We start from the raw sequence: 18,534 nt of genomic DNA, 5'->3' as shown, positions 1-18,534 counted from the left end.
CGCGCGGGGCCTGCCCCTGAGAAACGGTTGAGCCGAAAGCTTTGTGTCACGCGTCGTTATGTCGATCCAGGATATAATTACGTGCTGGAATATATTTGTTCTCGAGACTTGAGAAAGAAAATCTCTCCGCCTATAGCCTTATTCCCCCCTTTTTTTTTTTTTTTTTTTTTTTTTTCTCCCAAAAAATATTTTTGGCTTTGAGTATAGCACCACCTTGCTGTTATCCTGCTCCACTGCTTTGGAAAGTTACTCGGCCTTTTATGCAGTATGGTAATCGCTTGGTTCTGTACTTGTAACTCCGCGGGGTGTCAGGAGGTAGGGCATGGTTACTATATACCTTTTCACATGCAATAAATTGAGTCACAAAGCTCTGTGAGGTGGCTCCATCCAGATGCAGTCTGAAAACGTGCTAGCTCAAGGAAGGGTTTCGCACCTTTGATGGCTACACTGGATTAACAAGTGTTTCCTACTTCAATTTGCTACAGTGGCTTTGCTCTGAGTAACAAATGAGTTTTTCACTATCAGAATGCTGCTTTTCTCTAGGAACAGTCAAAACCACAACAAAATATTTGTATGTAATATAAAAAGATCTTATACCAGAAGCTGCTTGCTAGGCTGGAGTAAGACTCAGGGAGGAGTTACAGGACTCAGGTGTTTGTCCTACAATAGGAACCATAGCAATGTAGCTGCTCAGGGAAACCCGAGTATTTACAATAACAAATGTGTTCTCTTCAGTCTTGTATCAAGGGAGATGTATTTAAGGAATAAACTGGAAGCAGTTGGAAATGTCCTAGAAAACAATAAAGGAAAAGCAATTCTCTGTTTGACATTAGGTGTCTGCTTAGCTGTCAACTTCCAAAGATACAAAGGGATAACAAAAATGCAAACTAGGTAAAACGAGCAACATCCTCGTGAATTTTCCAAGTTGCTATTGTCATAAGGGTAATTTAGCTAGAAGCCGTTCATTTCTAAATGCACATTAACTCCACTTTGCAGATGACACTATTATTTTTACCTTCTCAAAACCAAAACTTCTTTTCACAACCATATAGTGAAGTCCCTAAAAATCAACGTTTTTGAGGAACAAACACTCAAAAGACTGCAGCTGAAGAGGAGCATTATGTATCAAACTCACACTGAGGACACTGGATAAGTGTGCATGCTTTTTAAAAATCCATCTCTTTAAAATTAAAAGCATATTAGAATGACCACCTGAATTTTGCTCTCAAGGAAAATTTTGATAAGGCATACAACTCACATTTAAACAATAAATCTAATTTAGCTTCTGCTATCACAAGATCAAAGAGTCAATTTATACAAGAGCACTATAGTAAAATTCTTGATTACTAGATTATCTGAGTCAGCCTCACCTTGAAAATTATAGTGATAGGAGTTTATTCAAGTTTAACTAAATAATAAATGTTACTGTGTCTATGTCATTAGCTAATGAAAAACTGTGAAATAAGCCTGCATTCACTGCTTAAAAAATAGAGGTCATTTGACCTGAAATATCAAACAAAACAAACGTTCTAAGGGGAAAAAAAAACCCAAAACCACAAACCAAAAACTAACTAGCAGAAATGGGTATACAAAAAAAAAAAGGGAACAAAAGCTTTGCCTTTTGACTTTAAAAACACCTGAAGTTTCCTTGACAGATTATCAATAATAGGATGGTGAGCAGTATGTTTCATTTGTTCTTTAATAATGAACCCACCAAGAGCACAGCTTAGCATAAGCATTCATAATGGAATGGCCACAGACAGATAAATTTAAGCCACTTTTTCCTCTCTTCTAAGCAACATAAACCATCCAAAAGTTCTCATAAAACTTCCTCTAAGTGTATTTTTCCTGGGCTACTACTCCAAATACAGGTAAGATAAACTAACAAACAACTACAGAGTCCACATAGGAACACAACCAATAAGCTAAGCAGAATTCTAGTAAAAGTATTTTAAAGTAATCTGCTAAACCAGTTCATATTGAAAATACAGCAAAGATATACTTATTTTGGTCCAGCAATCAGTCCTAGTGATTTAGGTTGTTTGCAGCTGGAACGATGACAAAACAAGTCTTTACAACCATCCTGTTACTACACCACTAACTATGAATTAATGTTTTATGAAATAATTTTCTGCTTAAATCCATTGGACTCTCTTGCCAAGTAAACATCACTGCAATATTTCCCATGCAGTTTTAGAAAGTCATACTGATCTTCCTAGTATGTAACAAATCTTACTATATGAGCTCTACAGTATTGTTTTGGGTTTTTTTTAAAACCCAGTTCAACCACACCAACACTGGTTTAACACCATTTTATCTGCTACTCTTGTTTTAATGATTTTAGGCTCACTAGTGATATTTTTCAAGATGCAGATGAAAAATGAAAATTAATTACTAAAGAAAAATCAGTGCCTCATTTCACAGTACAAATTCATGCCAGTATACTAGTCCCCCTGCTTAGTCTCCAAGACAAGGAAAAGATTTACACTAAAATGAGATTATCCTTAGATCTTATCTTTTTACCCTGAAACACTAACAACTAAACACCACACTCAAGGAGGTGCTCTGAATCATGTAGAACATGCTGCACAGTTACACTTGGACTGTTCACCCTTTCAAAACAAACAAAAAAAAGTGTCGTCTTCCTCCTTCCCACTCCCAAACTCCACAACAAAATACAAGTCAAAATGAAGAGAAAGGAAATAATTTATTAGAGATTTCACAAGCAAACTAACGTACATTTATCATATAAGTCTTGTGACAGTTTAAAGATATCTGGAATCTTTAGGATGAGAAAATTTATACTCTGCCTTAAATACTATAGAAATGCTACTACGCACAGTTCAAAGAATCCTGGTGATTACACTGCTTCTTCCCCCAGCTTGATAATACTTGAAAGAGATGGAACACAAAAGGGACCTGGAACATCACAAAGGCATGTTAAAAGTAAGAACAATCAGGAAATAATAGTGTTATGCTTTCTTCTGACAACTAAATTTTTCAAAAGATACTTAGTATTTAGAAAAGTGCCGAACATCTGAAAGAAATCTAACTTAATATATACAGACTGTCATATAAAATTAATACAGCAAGTTAAACAATAATGTAATATGAAATCCACAAGAAAAATAAGTCACTAGCAACAACACTACCTCAGTGCAGAGACCAATCTAAACAAAAAACAACCAATAAAAATGTAGCAGTGATGAACAGTTCAATTCCAAATACTTCATTGCAAGATACTGTTAGATTTTCTTCTCTAGTCAAAAAAGAAAAAGTAAGGAATGTACAAACTAAGTCAACTACAGATGATTTCTCATATACCAGGATAACAGTAACTTTTCAAATGATCTAAATTACTGGTCAACCCTTTAATATTATTAAGAATTGCTCTGCAGCATAATTTAACCAAAATATTATTATATTTATTTAAAGAAAAAAAAGACGACATCCTCAGTGTAAGCTCAGCACAGCTCCGTGCACATCAGTGGAACACTTCTAGCTCATATGAGCTAAAGCATTGGACCGCAAATCAGCAAGTTATATGACCTCTGAGGAAGAATACAGAGACCACCTTTTAAGACTAGAAACCTTCATTGTGTCTATTCATGGAATACAGACAATGCATTGTTTGGAGTTTTTTTGGCTTTGTTTTGGTTTTTAACCCCCTTTTTTCCCCAAAAAAGTGCTCTTTGCTTTTAAAAGTTACCAGATTAGTTCAAGCTCTAAGACATGTAAACTCCTCCCCACACCTACTCTATACAAAACTTAGATGTAGTTGAGTGCTACGGGAAACATTGCACAAAAAAAGGATACAACAAGAAAGGATACACTCTGCATGACAGTATTACTGCAGTATTTACGCAGGAATGTTTCTAAAGAAGAACAGCAGAATGTGGTTTAATTTTACTTGATTCTCAGTATTGCATACACATAACTTTATGCTACCTATCAAAAGCAAATATGCCTCTGATAAAATACAGTTTTGACCCCTTATGAGATTTAATGAGGGCTGATGAGTCCACCAGCATTAAATTCAAAAGTAAATACATTTTTTGATAACTTGAACTAGTAGGACAACACCAGATTTTTCTGTCTCATTAATTCTCCTTCAAGTCTTTACCATTTTCCAGACTCACTTTTTCCATAAGGTTCATAACCCAATCATGTTTCAGTTCAATGCAGGCTTTCAAGTCACTTCTATATGAAGAAGCTGGAGACCTCTCAACATGACTTTCTTCTACATAACCTTTCTCCCAAAAAGCTGTATTTTAGCTACAGAAAAAACAGTCACCCCAAATACTAACTGAAATTTTTGCCAGTCCCTCAAGAAAATAACATTTCAGCCAGCAAGGAGTTACATAGTATTTTTTATAAACTATATGTATTATTTTCTCTACAAAGGATAAAATATTTGTAGAGAAGATACTAAATAATAGAAATACTTGCAATAACATTCATGAATTTAACATAGCTTCTTCCTGTTTAAAAATAAAAGTTTAACTTATGTCAATTTAGTTGATTAAACAAACCCAAACAGTGACACTGAGATGCAGGATAGAGATCAAATTTGAAGTCCCTCAAATGTTTGCATAAGCTTGTTTATATGCATATATATGTTTCACATGAGATTCTGACAGTGTTCTTCCTTACAGACTCAGATTTATATCACAAAATTTTGCATCATAAATCAGCATCCATCAGAATATTCCAGAAGGAACAGGAAACCATAATAGGGTTCAATTTAATCATTAGTTGAGAAGTAAAATAAGTATTTTTAATTAAACCTCACTGATCCCTAGAAATCTGTATTAGTCTGTGGCACATTCTGTGATGTTTACATACAAATGGTCAAGGAAAGGAAGAAGTTCTGCCCATGACACATTAAACAAATGACACCAAGGTAACTCAGGTCAAACTTTCAGGTGCACAAATAAGCCTTACATAAGTACATGTTTGCTCATTCTAAAAAAAAGCTGCTGAGTTGACCATCAACACAATTAATAACCAAATAAGCACCTCATCATATTATTTTTGTAATTCAAGTATTATTTAGCATGTTTAGTGAAGGCAGAATTAGATTTAATGTACAAAATTAGTTGGAAAGACGTGAAATTCCTAAAATAATAAAAATGTTTGGGCTTCATTTATATGGCTTTCCAATAGCTAAAATACTTCAAGTTTCTTTTTTGCATTTAAAGAAACCTTAGTAATTTTCTTATTAGACACTGGATAAAATAATACAAGCTTTTTTCTAATGAGGAAGGAGTAAGAAACAAGACAAACATCCCCATAAACTTTAGCCAAGGCTCAGTTGTCTCTTTTTAATGACCAGTACAGAAGAATGCCTATAAAACCAGTGATCTTTAACTTGATAAAAGTAAGCTACAGAGTTTGCAAACCACAAATCAGTAACTCAAAGAACCCAATAGGATCTCAGAAATAAGGAAAACAAGCTCCAGTGTAATCTGATGTCAAAAATCCTTAGCCCAGTGACAGAACAGAAACCTATAGTTGAAGTAACAGTTATAAAAAGAAATACTATTCTTAAAAATCAAAACTAGCTTTTCACATCCTTTATTTAAAACTTCAGTTTTTTTTTCTCCAAAGTAAATCAAAACATCCAGATTAGGAACATGTTATGGATTAAGTAGAATGTTTCAGAACTCTGAGTTCATTTGGTCTTAGGTGGAAGCATAACCAGAGTGATGCCCTTTAAATTTGAGCTGGCTGATCTATCAGAGGATGCAGATTGAGAAATAAGTGCTTCTAATTCTTGTACCAGTTACTTCACATGCTAATTTGAGTCAGTTCACTTTTTATATGTTTTTAGGCCATGAAACCCCTCACAGTTAGATTAGATCTGATTTTGCTCAAGGTACTCTCATATAAAGCAAATAATCAGAAGTGAAGCTATATGATAGCAAATAAAGTTAGTGATTACTTTCTGCTAAAAGTTACTTTCCTATCAAGTTTAGACAGTGATACCAAAAAATCAGGACCTCTGCATTCCCCAGCAAAGGAAGCCTTGATCAATGCAACATTAAGTAGCACTTTCTGACACAATAAGTTCTCCTAAATCAGACAAGTTTAAAGGATGCTGCAACAGCCCTGACTTAGCAAAGCTTTGCAAAGGCCTTTCACAGAGCTAGCAGAAGTGAGTTTACTGCTGGAAACAGTTCTTCAGGATCATTTTAAATTTGCAGAGACAGAAGGGAAGGAGACAAGAAGCACCTCTTTTTCAAAACCTAAACCCTGGAAGATTACTAAAAAGTAAATGGTCCAAGTTAACACAATTATTCTCCTTAGCTCCCCAGACTATGGATTAGACAAATTGACAACCACCCTAGGATATCAGGATTAGGGAAATGGCAGTCTCCAGAGAAAGAAGCAACATTTAAATGTACACCAGCTATATGTCTTGCATTCTGTTTTTCTGGTGTAAATGCACATTTAAGAAAATAAAATTGTATAGAGAATTTGCCCTCCATTATCACTATTCCTAAAGAAGCCATTAAAAATATACTAAATAAAGCCAAACAAAAAAACTGAAGAAAGCAAATGAGCATAAAACCCCAGCCTATTTCCTATTTTTATTTTCAGGTAGAGAATCCATACCTTATGCAGTGTTCTACTTTTTTCTTTTCCCTTCATTGGCATCTTGTTTTGGTCTAGCTGAGCGAGCAAATTGCTGAGATTCTGTTAAGGACTACAAGTGTCAATAATAAACAGAAGCCAATCAAGCAGCAAAGTAGTATTATTTCAGTAAAAACTGGCCTTTATCTGTGAATCAATTATAGTATTAAGTATTATAACAATAATGTCTATTAGTCAAAGATTAGAACCTCACTGATCTGCAGTACAAAAAATTTTAAGCAAGCCTGTCCAACAGTTTGCAATACTAAGTAAATAAGGAAAACTAACTGTAAATGGGTTAGGTGAAAACAGGATTAACTGCAGCAGGATAAATGCTTAATATTTACAGAATTAACATGCTGGGATGAAGAATTGTAACACTGATGTCTCAGGTTATCTGGGAGGGGAAAAATGCTAAAAGGAACAGAGGTTGGGGTGCACAAGAGTACAAAGGAAAGGAAATAAACTGTGAAACATTTAAGTGAAAAAAACTAAGAAAGGAATTATAGACAAAAAACAGGGAAATGCAATCAAAAAGTAGAAATCTCAACATGTTACACAAGCCTAAAGTAACCGACAGTTCCAACTGGAAAGCTAATATGGTCTAGAGACCACTGACCCTGACAGGAACATTTCTTCATGTTCTTAATTCTGTAAACACAAGCTTAACCAAGTCAAAAAGGTTACTTTATTTAAATACAATGGTCATACAAGCAAAATTTTTTTTTCTATTGTGTTTGCAGATCAAAGAAATACAATTGTCTTTACTTTCCTATTTCAGAAGAGGTGCCTCCATATAATTTTCAGTTATCATAAAATTAACAATAGTAAGTACACTATGCTGCTATGCTGCCTGGTTTTCTTAATGTATTTCCCCTTTCCATAGATTTCTAATAAGTGGAACACTATGACAGCAAAACTAGAGCTTGGGAGACAGACTACAAAGAATATAATGGAAATGTTTGAAGAAAAAGATACAACCACCATGGGTTTTTCAAATAAGACATATCCATTTGCTTCTTTTAAAGCCTTAGCAGCTGCTTTTTCATTAGGAAGTCCAATGAAAGCCTGTCCCTTCATACGGCCTTCTTTCATCAAACGTATATCAAACCTAGAGGCAAATCAAAAGAACTGGGAATTACTGACATTTAACCACACTTTCATATTTCACAGAACAAGTATAATTCTCACGCTTCAAGGTGGAGAAATAACGGAAATGGGAACAGAGCCCACAAGCAGGAATTATGTCATTTGGAGACCATCTTGCCTGAGGCAACCATTTAGTAAAAAGTGACATTAGACTGCAGGATGGCAAACTGGTGTACAACTGGAGTAAATATGACATATGGAAGATAATCAGATACACACAATCAACTACACTGTTCATTCTGTGTCACTCAGCCAATAAAGAGTAAACTTGGTAACAAAAATCTAAGAGGAAAATAGTAGAGTCCTCAGACACTGTTCAGAAATAGAATTATTTTTTTTAACTTCTGATAAATGAAGATTTTCAGATGAAACACATTTTTTCTTTATGCAGAAGCATAAAGAAAAAAGATGACTAGTTTCTAAATCAATTTTCACTGTATTATAGAAGTATATAAAGAAGAAGAATATAAAAAGAAGAAAATAAAGAAGTATATAAAGAAGAAGTATATAAAGAAGAATATAAAAAGCTTAATTTTAACCAAGTCCGAAATTAACTTACATATTTCGTTCCACTTCTGACTGAAAGTCAACATATCTTCCAAAAATGAACTTGAGGTCCTGAAATTAAAGGGTAGGCATAAGAGAAAAGCTGATAAACAGCCCTTTTAATAAATATTTATTTTTCTTGTTTACCTACCTTTTCTTGAACTTGTTTAGCTAAATTCTTCACATATATCCTGCAATTTGGATCACCGGGCTCATAGTTTTTGAAAACAGAAAATTTTTCCATTTCTTGAAGACAAAAACAGACAACGTTTTAGCTCATGTACTCACTTGGTATTTTTGCTTGGTATAAAATAATTTAATATATGATTAATAAAGGAAATACTTAAACTATTTGTTACAACAAATCAAAGATAAATTCAATAATTTATTCTGACAGTTATACCTTCTCTAGAAAGTCTGTTTTTTTCTAGATCCTTTCTAGAAATAAATTCTGATGGTATTTCATCATCCTCCTCTTCAGTTTCCATTTTATCATTTGAACTAGGAGTTGGGAAAATCCTTCCAAAGCCTGTATTATTGATTTCTTCTGTGGTTGCATAAAGGTCTGAAATTTCAACACATTATATAAAGAAGTGGTTTGTATGTTTATTCACAAAAGGATCAACAGCAAGCAATAAAGTATACTCCTTTCATTAACGTTTTAATATAGTAGACTTTGTAAAGCAATCTGAACACATCCTTAAAGAAATGTGTCTTAATCCCTGGTTTGACAAACACACCTGCTCTACAGGGTCCTATATAATCAACTGTACTACAAATAAAAGCCATGGCACGTGCCAGTTAAGGTAAAACTAACCTTGCTATTCAAGCCTGTACCCATTTCAATGGTTTATCTAATTTTCATTCAAAGAAACTGTATATTACTGTGAAGTACCACAAAACACAGACTGACCATAACCCTGTAAGAAACCATCACACTTCATTGCTATCATCGCCCAGCATTTTTATAGCAGATAATCAGTGCATCACAGAGAAGGAGATGGCAATCAATTCAATGCTGCTAAGAGCTGGAAAAGGAAAATCTGAAATTAGCCTAATATACTCAATTGCACTATATAATACTGAGAATGCATTTGTAACATTTGTTAAAATACACCTTAACATTTAAAAGAAAGTGCAATTCACCACAAACCCATAGATCACATGGGGGAGAAAGAGACCTTTGAAATTCTCTAGACACTTTACCATAACAAAGCACAGAGTTCTGTGCTTTACCCACGGGAAAACCAGCAAATGCAGACAAGATGCAAGTCAGTGTTCTCAGATTCTGATGTATACTATTTATGAAAGCTCTAGTACAAAAGAAGAAAATAAAAGATTTTCCCAGCCTAAATTTCAGCAGCCTTCTACACACTGAAATCACATGAGTTTAATATCAAATACATTTGGAGAATGAACTCTTACCATTCTTCAGTTCTTTTTCCGAGTTTAACTGAAGAACAGCTGGGATGTCAGTAGTAATATGGAACTCTATTTTTTTTGGACCTACATGCTGTGGCTGCTCAAAGACATCTGAAGGTGACAGCGCAGGGTGCAAATTACTGTTTAAAACAACAACATGTCAATTAAAGATTTGGACACTGATAAATGCATAGTTAAATACAAAATTTCTTCCAGATAGATTTTATGCTGTTTACCACAAATATGCGAGTTTTCAATTTTCTAAGTTTCACCCAATACAGTTCAAGTTGATTAAAACACTACAAATACAATAGGTATGGCTGGCTGTGAGAGCAAAACCAGGAATTCCATACTGCATTACAGAATAGACAGGCACTTATGAAAAGCTTTATCAGTAACTTAAATATGAGAAATAACTGGCCTTGCTGCTGCTCTCACAGTGTATAAAATATACCAAATTTTTAAAAAAATATAGCAAATCACTTGGAGCAAGAAGGCTATTAGTGAAAACGCATTCACAATTGAGGATCACTATATAGAAATACTACACTGGTGTGTCTACTGTGACATAGTACTGCAGTTTCAGAAACCAAACTTAAACTAAATCAGTTTTAATTCTTCAAGTATTATCATTTTTTTTTTTTTAATTTTTATTTTAAGAAGTATCCCAAAAAATAAGTCCAGATTGCTTCTGTCAGGGCTGTGATATGAAATTGTGTTACTTTTCTATGAAAGAGAGATTTTTTTGTTAGTTTGACAGCAAGAGAAACACAGGGCTTGTACCAGTCACAGTTTACAGATTAAGACTGTTGAGCAAACTTGAGTACAAATTTGTCCTGGTTCAGTTAGGATAGGGTTAAGTTTCCCCAGCAGAGAGAGAGGGGGAAGGGATCTCCAGTCGGTTATTCACACCATGCTGACATCAGGTCCGGGCACAGGAGTAAGGGAACTTTTTCCTTTTTGGTTTTGGTGGTGGGGAGCACACAGCAGGATTGTTCCATAACCTATTGCTGTATTTCTCTGTATATCTTTTGTCTTGCTTACTGTTATTCTGTTTATTATTGTTATCATTGCTACTGTTGTTGTTCAGATTCATTATCACACTATTGTATTAAATTTCTTATTTTAACTCGGGTTTGTGCCTCACTGCCAGTCCGACCGGCTGAGGGTGGCAGAGGGGCAAGGGCAACGTGGTCTCTGGTCCTGGCAGAGCTTAAACCACCACAAAATTACATGGAAAATCTGGACCTTTAGATCAGTAAAATCAAGTATGACTGTAAGGGAAGACCAACTCCACTACCAAATTTACATACCAGTGAAGAATGTTTGTTTTAAAACAGCAACACTAAAGCAAACATGATAAAGAGAACATCATTTAGTAAAAGGAAGTCTTCTGAAAAAGTGCAAAAACCACAGAAATAATACAAACCTGTGGGGAGTACACACAGGAAGATTCAATAAGTCTTTAATTCTTTGCTTTTTTCTAACACCACGCCTCTTAGTGTTTATTGGTCTTTTAGGCTGAAGAGTTGCTAATTCCATCAACTTGGTCATTCTATTTTAAACAAAATTTTAAAAAGAACCAAAGTGGTTTACAGTTTGTTTGGAAATACTGATTTTGAAAACCCTCCCCCCTTCCTTAAAGCCCCTGAAATACAACTTTACAGAATACGATTAAGACCAAAACTACATTACTAAACTGTAACACATAGCAAATCAATACACACAGAACATTTAAGTGACCAACCAAAATCTACTTCCACTCAACAGGATGCCTTTTTCCAAATGCCATGTATTTTTCTGAATATAGCATAGGGTCTGATTTACATTTCAGTTTAAATAGCAAATAAAGAAAATTGCTTCTTCGTTTAGCAGTAGTTTAAAGATTAAGAAAACCAGCTATGATGTAATTCAGTTCCAAAACTCCCAAGAGAATCCTCAGCACACACCACCTCCCATTATTATTACTCCTAGCAATACACACTGATGTATATAGAACATTTTGGGAGTCAAGAGTGCACACATGACTCAGGCTGAGTAGTTTACTCAGTAAAGATGTGGAACAATGAAGAATCCAGAAAACAAACTAATTATTGCTTTCTTATATCTGTACACACTCTTCACTGAGGTTTTTTTTTCTGTTGGGTTTTTTTTTTCTTGGACACGGGAACAAATGATCTGCATACCATTTGGCCATTTTCTTTCTCTTACTGTGATTCACAACAGCACTGTCCTTCTGGTTTTAAGTCACTCTGGAGATTCCTTAAGCATCTGGAAAGACTATCTATATACTGCAAACATTAACAGATTCCACTAAATCTAGTGCTGAATCAGAAGGTAGAAAAGTAAACACACCGCTTTAAAAGAGCCCAAGAGCTTGCAAATTACTATAAAATGCATACCTCTCCTTTTCCTCCTCATTATCACTTTCATATTCTGATTCATCTCCACTAGATAGTTGCTCTTCTTCCTCTTCAGGCAAAGGAGGCTCTTCAGGGGGGAGAGGTGGGACTGGGGGAGGTGGCACAGGCACTGGTAGATATTCTTCATACTAATAATGGGGGAAAAGTTCAAAAAGGTAATTAAACATTTTAAGAAAAAAATCTGCATATCTTTTTTCCTTTACATAATAAAAACAGTCAAAGCAATAAATTAGAAGATGACAAGAAGACTTTTTTGAAGTATGTTTATAGGAATATAGATGCTATTTTACTAAACCACATTACTAATGAAAACCTTTCAACAAGAAAAAAAACATTTGCTGCTTTCTGAAGCATAACAATGAATGTTTAATTATTTTGAAAAGATAAAACATAGCAACCAAAGCCCTGGTTTTTATTTTGCACTCAGCTTTAAGGACTTTCCTGAGAAGAATATGGTCAAAATATATGGGAGGAGGCCTAAGCTCCCAAGCCCTCTCAGTTTCTACACTGAACCTTCCATCACCTATCAAAGTTACATTTCTGTTTTTGTAAGGAGTTAAGATTTCATTAAATGAATCAGTTTTTTAATTGAGACAGCAAAAACCACATATAAGGAATTCTCTATATACAAAATCATCTCCAGCTCCACTTTCAACATCTCACTACACTTAAGAGCTACTTTTATGTACTATCAGTTCCATAAGGCACTGATGCCTTCAGGCATTAGATATGCTCTGTGCCCTTTCAAAACTGCTCTCAGAATTTCAAGGACTGACTTCTCACCTTACAACTCTTTTCTGCATGACCACTAAATTCACAGTGCTTAACCTGGCCGAATACCAGGCAACTAGGAAAATTATTCCCAGAAAATGAGTGTGAATGAATTTATGTGACAGATTTTACAGTTTTCTTTACCAGCTAGCTCCTCTGTTACTAGAAGCAAGTGTTCTGTTAGGGCAAACACAAAGTGTAGCGCAGCACAACTGCACTATATCCAAATGCTGTTAGCTATCACTATTAATGCAAGTTCTCACTTGCTCTATCCTACACTGGCAGTCAAGCTACTCTACCACATCAACAGAGAACAGAGACCACAGAGCTGGTATTTCTATTTCCCTTGAGAAACAACTCCTCCTAAGTCTCTCCCACTATTCCTCAACCCTGTCTCTTTCAAAAAACATCCCTGAGACAGAGTAAGTTACCTTCAAAAGCACTGTACAATTGCATTACCAATCTGAAGGTAATCAGAGCTCCAAAGAAACACATGGATCAATGGACTTAACACATCTTTGTAAAGCAACAGGCTAATAGTATTGTTTACTTCCTGGATTTGTAATGTGATGCTACAATCTCCCATTTTTTATACTCAACAGTTTAAAATATTCCAGTACTACTATCATACATTTATATTTCTTTGTTCTAAGTACAGTTAGAAGTATTTCTTTAGAAGATGAACATACACATCTTAAACACAGCAGTATTTGCTATCCTCTAGAGATCTCTCCAACTTCTCTAAGTTTGAACATAGATCTCCTACCATGTTGCTAACATTTTAAACTGTGAATCCATTTTACAGTACTTAAAACATATATTAAAAAAGTTACCATGGGAGGGCGAGCTGTAATTGGTCCAAAAGGTGGAGGAAGATTCATTTTATTCATAAGATGAAGTACCTGAAATAATTCAAGATAAACAAGATTTCCTTTAAATAAATAAATAAATAAATGAGAACAGTTTCTTGCTAAGTATCATAGCTGATAACTTCTGGCAGGTGTAAATCAACATAGTTTTAATGAAGACACAACTACATTGATTATTAAGCAATGTGAAAACCTGCACTTGGGATCCAACACTAATAGTCAATATGAGCAACACCCTAAAAAGGCTAATCAAGAAAAAGTAAAGCATCTTCTCAGAACGAAATTCCAAGTATTCAAGTGACATCCCAACTAGGATGATCATATCCAGTTAAGTCTTCAGCATCAAAGTTACTTCTGGTCAATGAAATCTTATAATCTCAGCATAATAAAAAAATAACACTGGTTAACACCATCACAGGAAAACCAACTTCATATTTACTATGACAAAAATTATTTCTGTGGATAATTAAAAGAGAAAAGATGGTTTTACTTTTATACCTTTTTTTTTTTTCCATTTTTTACTTACCTGAACATAAAACTTGGGCACACTTGCCAAGGCATTTGCTATATTTGCTAGAATTGTACTTGAAGGTGGTGGATACAAATATTTGAGGCAAGAATTGATGGGAAAGGTGAGGCTGAGGAAAAAAAGATTAAGAACAAGACATCTTAGCACCATTGCCACATAATGGCTGATAACAATTAATGATTACTAGAGGTTTAACTGTTGATTACATCTGAAGTATCACTGAAATATTATTTCCCTTGGAACAGTTTTGAGCCACTTACATTCTGTCTTTAAACATGAGGGAACAATTCCCTCATGTATGACAGTGACTGGGCTTGGTCACAATGAAAGTACCAACACATGCAGAAAGCCTAAAGTACACAAAAACAATCCAGGTGTCCAAAGCCAAAAGAACAGCATAGCATGCTGTACAAACATCATAAACTCAATGCTCAAAGTGCTCGATTTATTAGCCCCAAAAGGAATTTATTTTGTCCGTATGCAATCTGCAGCTTCATGGCCCGAAGCACCAGTCATTACTCAGCCGTGAGAGTTCTAAACTTGAAGAACTAAAATTTCATCTTTATGACAATTCCTACAGCTATGCATGTAGAACAGCAGCACTGCATGAAACAAAACAAGAGAGAATGTAGCACACTTCATTCTCTCTTGTTCCAACGGCATGTAACACTTATTTCAAAAATAAACTAATGGAATAAAATAATTAAGAGAAAAAACAACCCACTAACCCATGGTTGGGTGCAATTCCATTATCTATTTTAACACAGCTTGGTTCTTTCTTCTCTTCTTCTTTTACTGCCTCTTCTGAACTGAAAATTAGTTTAGCATAAATTAAAACAAAAATGAGCAAAAGTTGTGTGCCTCACATAATGTATGAAATATGTTTAATCTCATATATCAAAAATATAAGAAATAGGTTACTATTGTATTTTTAACATATTTTATCAATAGCATTATTAATTCTTTAGAACTAATACATGTGGATAATTATAGTAGCCAGATTTCTAAAATCAAGATTTATGCAGATTTAAGTAAATCTCTCTATATTCAAACACTCCGGACTTAAATCTACACACAGAAAAAGAACTAAAATCATTTCATGTAACACTCTGTTCAGAGACTGTATAAAATCAAAGGTATTAAATTATTGATTTGTTCAGAGAGTGGAATAAATAACTTAAACCCTCTATGATTTATTGAATTAAGAACTACCACGTAGCTTCTATCACTTAATTACATATTACACAGGTAAACCTGAAAGTCTAACTTGTTTTTTTTAATTAACTACTTGACAGACAATTTAAACCCAAACTATCACAGTTCTTGGTCACACTAGCATTAGGATTCATTGATTTTTTTTTTTTTAATTTTTATTTTTAACTATTTGAAGAGAGACTTGGACAGTTTTATGTTTGTTCTGCTCATGCTTCAAGCTAGATACACACAAATCAGCTCTAGCTTAGAAGTCAGCTGTAACAGTATAGTCTTACACAGTTATGCTAGCAGGTGTCAATTCTGCCTGACTCTCCATTAGATTAGAAAGAAACATCATGGCATGCACTGTTTAACAGCAAAAGAAAATTATAATCCTAGCCAAAAAAAAAAGAAGTCTTTTTTTAAACACAGGAAACCTGTGCAACACAGAGGCCAGCTTACACAGACTGGAGTCTTGCTCTGTATATGAGAACAAACAGGACCATCTGCTGATTAAAAATATTAATTACTATAGGAATAAGGATGAAAATTGTTTCATGATGATACTGAATGAAACAATACTAATGGGAGGAATGCAGTTACTTGTCTATAGATCAGAATCTGCCTGTTCACACTTCCAAATGGTCTCAATTTATCCTTTGACTTAACAGTACTACAAAAGTATCATGAATTTCCTTTCCTTGACCGCAAACACATATACTAAATTATTATGCACATACCTTTTACACTTCTCTGAGACAGAAGGCTGGCTAAGTACCTGCACACTATCTTGCTCCTTCGCAAATTCAACAACTAAGGTGTGACCTAAAAGTTTCAGCTGATGCAGTCTTGACAAAGCCTTCAAATAATTATAATAGAGAAAAGAAAGGGAAGAAAAACATCAGAACTATTTCAAAGCATCACCGTTTTTTCTTTGGATGGTTCACTAGCCATAGGATGCTGCTTTAAGCTATGACTGTGCTGCTACAGCCACAGGTAGTTCTGCACTGTTCCTGCCTTCGCAGCCCTGCTTTTAGCAGCTTCTTTCCTGCTAGCAGGAAGGAAAAAGAACCATTGCAGAGGCTTAGGTCATCTGAACACAGTAGCGAGACTGCGACCTCAATAATGGTATTTATTACACACTCTAGCATATCTCTGTGATTTCAAGTAACCAACCTCTTGCTCGCGAACTACCAACATGATGAAGTCCACTAGTAATAGTGGGGAATTTTAAAATCAGGATTCTTAGCAGTGACACTAGGAAGCACCAGTACTCTGCAAGTCCAGATGCTGACAGGCTGATAACTGACACAAAGCAACCTAAATTCTTCACTGTTCACCTCACAGTGTTTGTAACTTTTTTGAGCATGGCCTAAAAAAAACCCAAACCAAAACCCACCACTAAAAAAATCAGAGTATAAGAAATTCTGAATACAGTCTTTTTACCAGATTCATATTTAAAAAGTAGTATTAGTATTACCTTTCTAGCATCCATGTACCCCATTAACATGGTAGGTTTTTTTTTGTTATCAAACTTGAGCATTCAAGGCAGTCTTGAATTGTGTGCATCACTATGTCTGAATTTTACGGCAAGTACGCAATTATGCAGGAGAGAAGTAAATTATGTTTGCTTTATAGTTTATATATAACTGCACATACACCCCCTAGACAAGGCCCTGATCAGTTTCAACTCAGGTAAGCTTGCTGTGCTCTAAGTGACAAGTTGGATCAGATGACTTCCACAAGTCCCTTTTAACCCATCTTTCCTATAACTCTACAGAAGTGTTCGTTTTATCAAATCTCTCAAGCACCTATCCTGAAACTACTCTAATATTACATTGCTCTGCATTTTTTCCCCCCAACACCAAGTACTAGGTGATATGCAAAACATTTTAGAGCACAGCTGGAAATTCAGAAAAGTACTTTGCTAAAACATTCAATAACAAACTCAATACAAACCTTCACAGCTGCATTTTCACTAGGGAAGGTAGCAAAAGCAGTATGTTTCTAGAAAACAAACAAACAAGAAAGCCCTGGTCACACTGAATTCAAATCAAAAAGGTAAGAAATTGCATGTAAAACATGTATCCACAAGTAATTTCAAAGTTCAGGTTTACATGTTTGAAAGCTTTGAGATAGTAGTCATCTAACTCCCAATTAGAGTAAAGGACTAGAAAACGTTTTTCTTAAGAATTTAGGACAAGCACCACCTGCAGTCAAAAATTAAGATATGATGTCAGCAGTTTTAAGAATACAGGAAAACAGTATTTTTTTCTAGTGAGAAAAGCCATCCTAAACTGCCAGAAAGCATAAATTGATAAAGAAGTTTAATCCTCTTTTCAAAAAAGGAAATTTATTTTAGTGCCTCTCATCAGAACATTTTCAAAGTAACTCCTAAAAGTAATACCTTTCCTGCTACAAAAGTCATAACTATGTTGTGCTCTGATAGTCTGGATGACTTCTAACTAATGCCTTCTCTTACTTTTTAAGTTTAAAAAAACTTTAAACTTTCCAAAATAGATCAAATCCTCACAGAACACACAGTTAATCTTATATTTGTTTTAACAAACTTTACCACTTCATCTTGCCACTTTGCGATTCGTATTAAAAACCCAAAGCATTAATTAACACTGTTGTAATAGCAGCTATCAGGAAAATCATTGTAACAAAGTCACTACTTTTAATAGCCTATAAAAGAAAGCATGACCCTGACACAAGATGCGTCTGTAATTGATCTGCCGTTCTACAGGAATACAAGGCTCTTTCCAAACAGCATTCATCACCAGACAGATAATCCAATGCTTCTGTAATTTGGAAGAAAAAATAAAGATTTCGAGAGACACATCTATGAAACCGCATCCCTACACCTACCAACAAACCCTTCTGCACTGCTTTTCCACAGCCTCACTCCTAACAGGAGCCGAGGCCAAAGCTGTGGCCAAGGGCACAGGACTTGCAGCCGGCGGGGAGGCGGGATCCCCGTGTCAGTCGCTCT

The 18,534-nt window shown here is 34.9% G+C and overlaps 1 protein-coding gene across 1 annotated transcript; it reads right to left on the bottom strand.

The window, feature by feature from the left end:
* Positions 1-2,688: 2,688 nt before the first annotated feature.
* Positions 2,689-17,967, bottom strand: RNPC3 (RNA binding region (RNP1, RRM) containing 3). The gene is made up of 15 exons (XM_026853968.1): positions 17,947-17,967; positions 17,499-17,546; positions 16,280-16,398; positions 15,074-15,154; positions 14,343-14,454; positions 13,781-13,849; positions 12,156-12,304; positions 11,183-11,308; positions 9,757-9,893; positions 8,735-8,896; positions 8,483-8,577; positions 8,345-8,403; positions 7,615-7,747; positions 6,619-6,691; positions 2,689-3,875 (listed from the first exon to the last, which is right to left on the bottom strand). The coding sequence occupies exons 1-14, from the start codon at positions 17,965-17,967 to the stop codon at positions 6,632-6,634; spliced, it is 1,371 nt and encodes a 456-aa protein (XP_026709769.1). The 3' UTR covers positions 2,689-3,875; positions 6,619-6,631.
* Between the last annotated feature and the right edge of the window lie 567 nt (positions 17,968-18,534).

Source organism: Athene cunicularia (genome assembly GCF_003259725.1).
Source record: "Athene cunicularia isolate RWA chromosome 8 unlocalized genomic scaffold, athCun1 chr8_part1, whole genome shotgun sequence".
Classification (NCBI taxonomy): Eukaryota; Metazoa; Chordata; class Aves; order Strigiformes; family Strigidae; genus Athene; species Athene cunicularia.
This window is presented reverse-complemented; position numbering and strand designations above follow the sequence as displayed.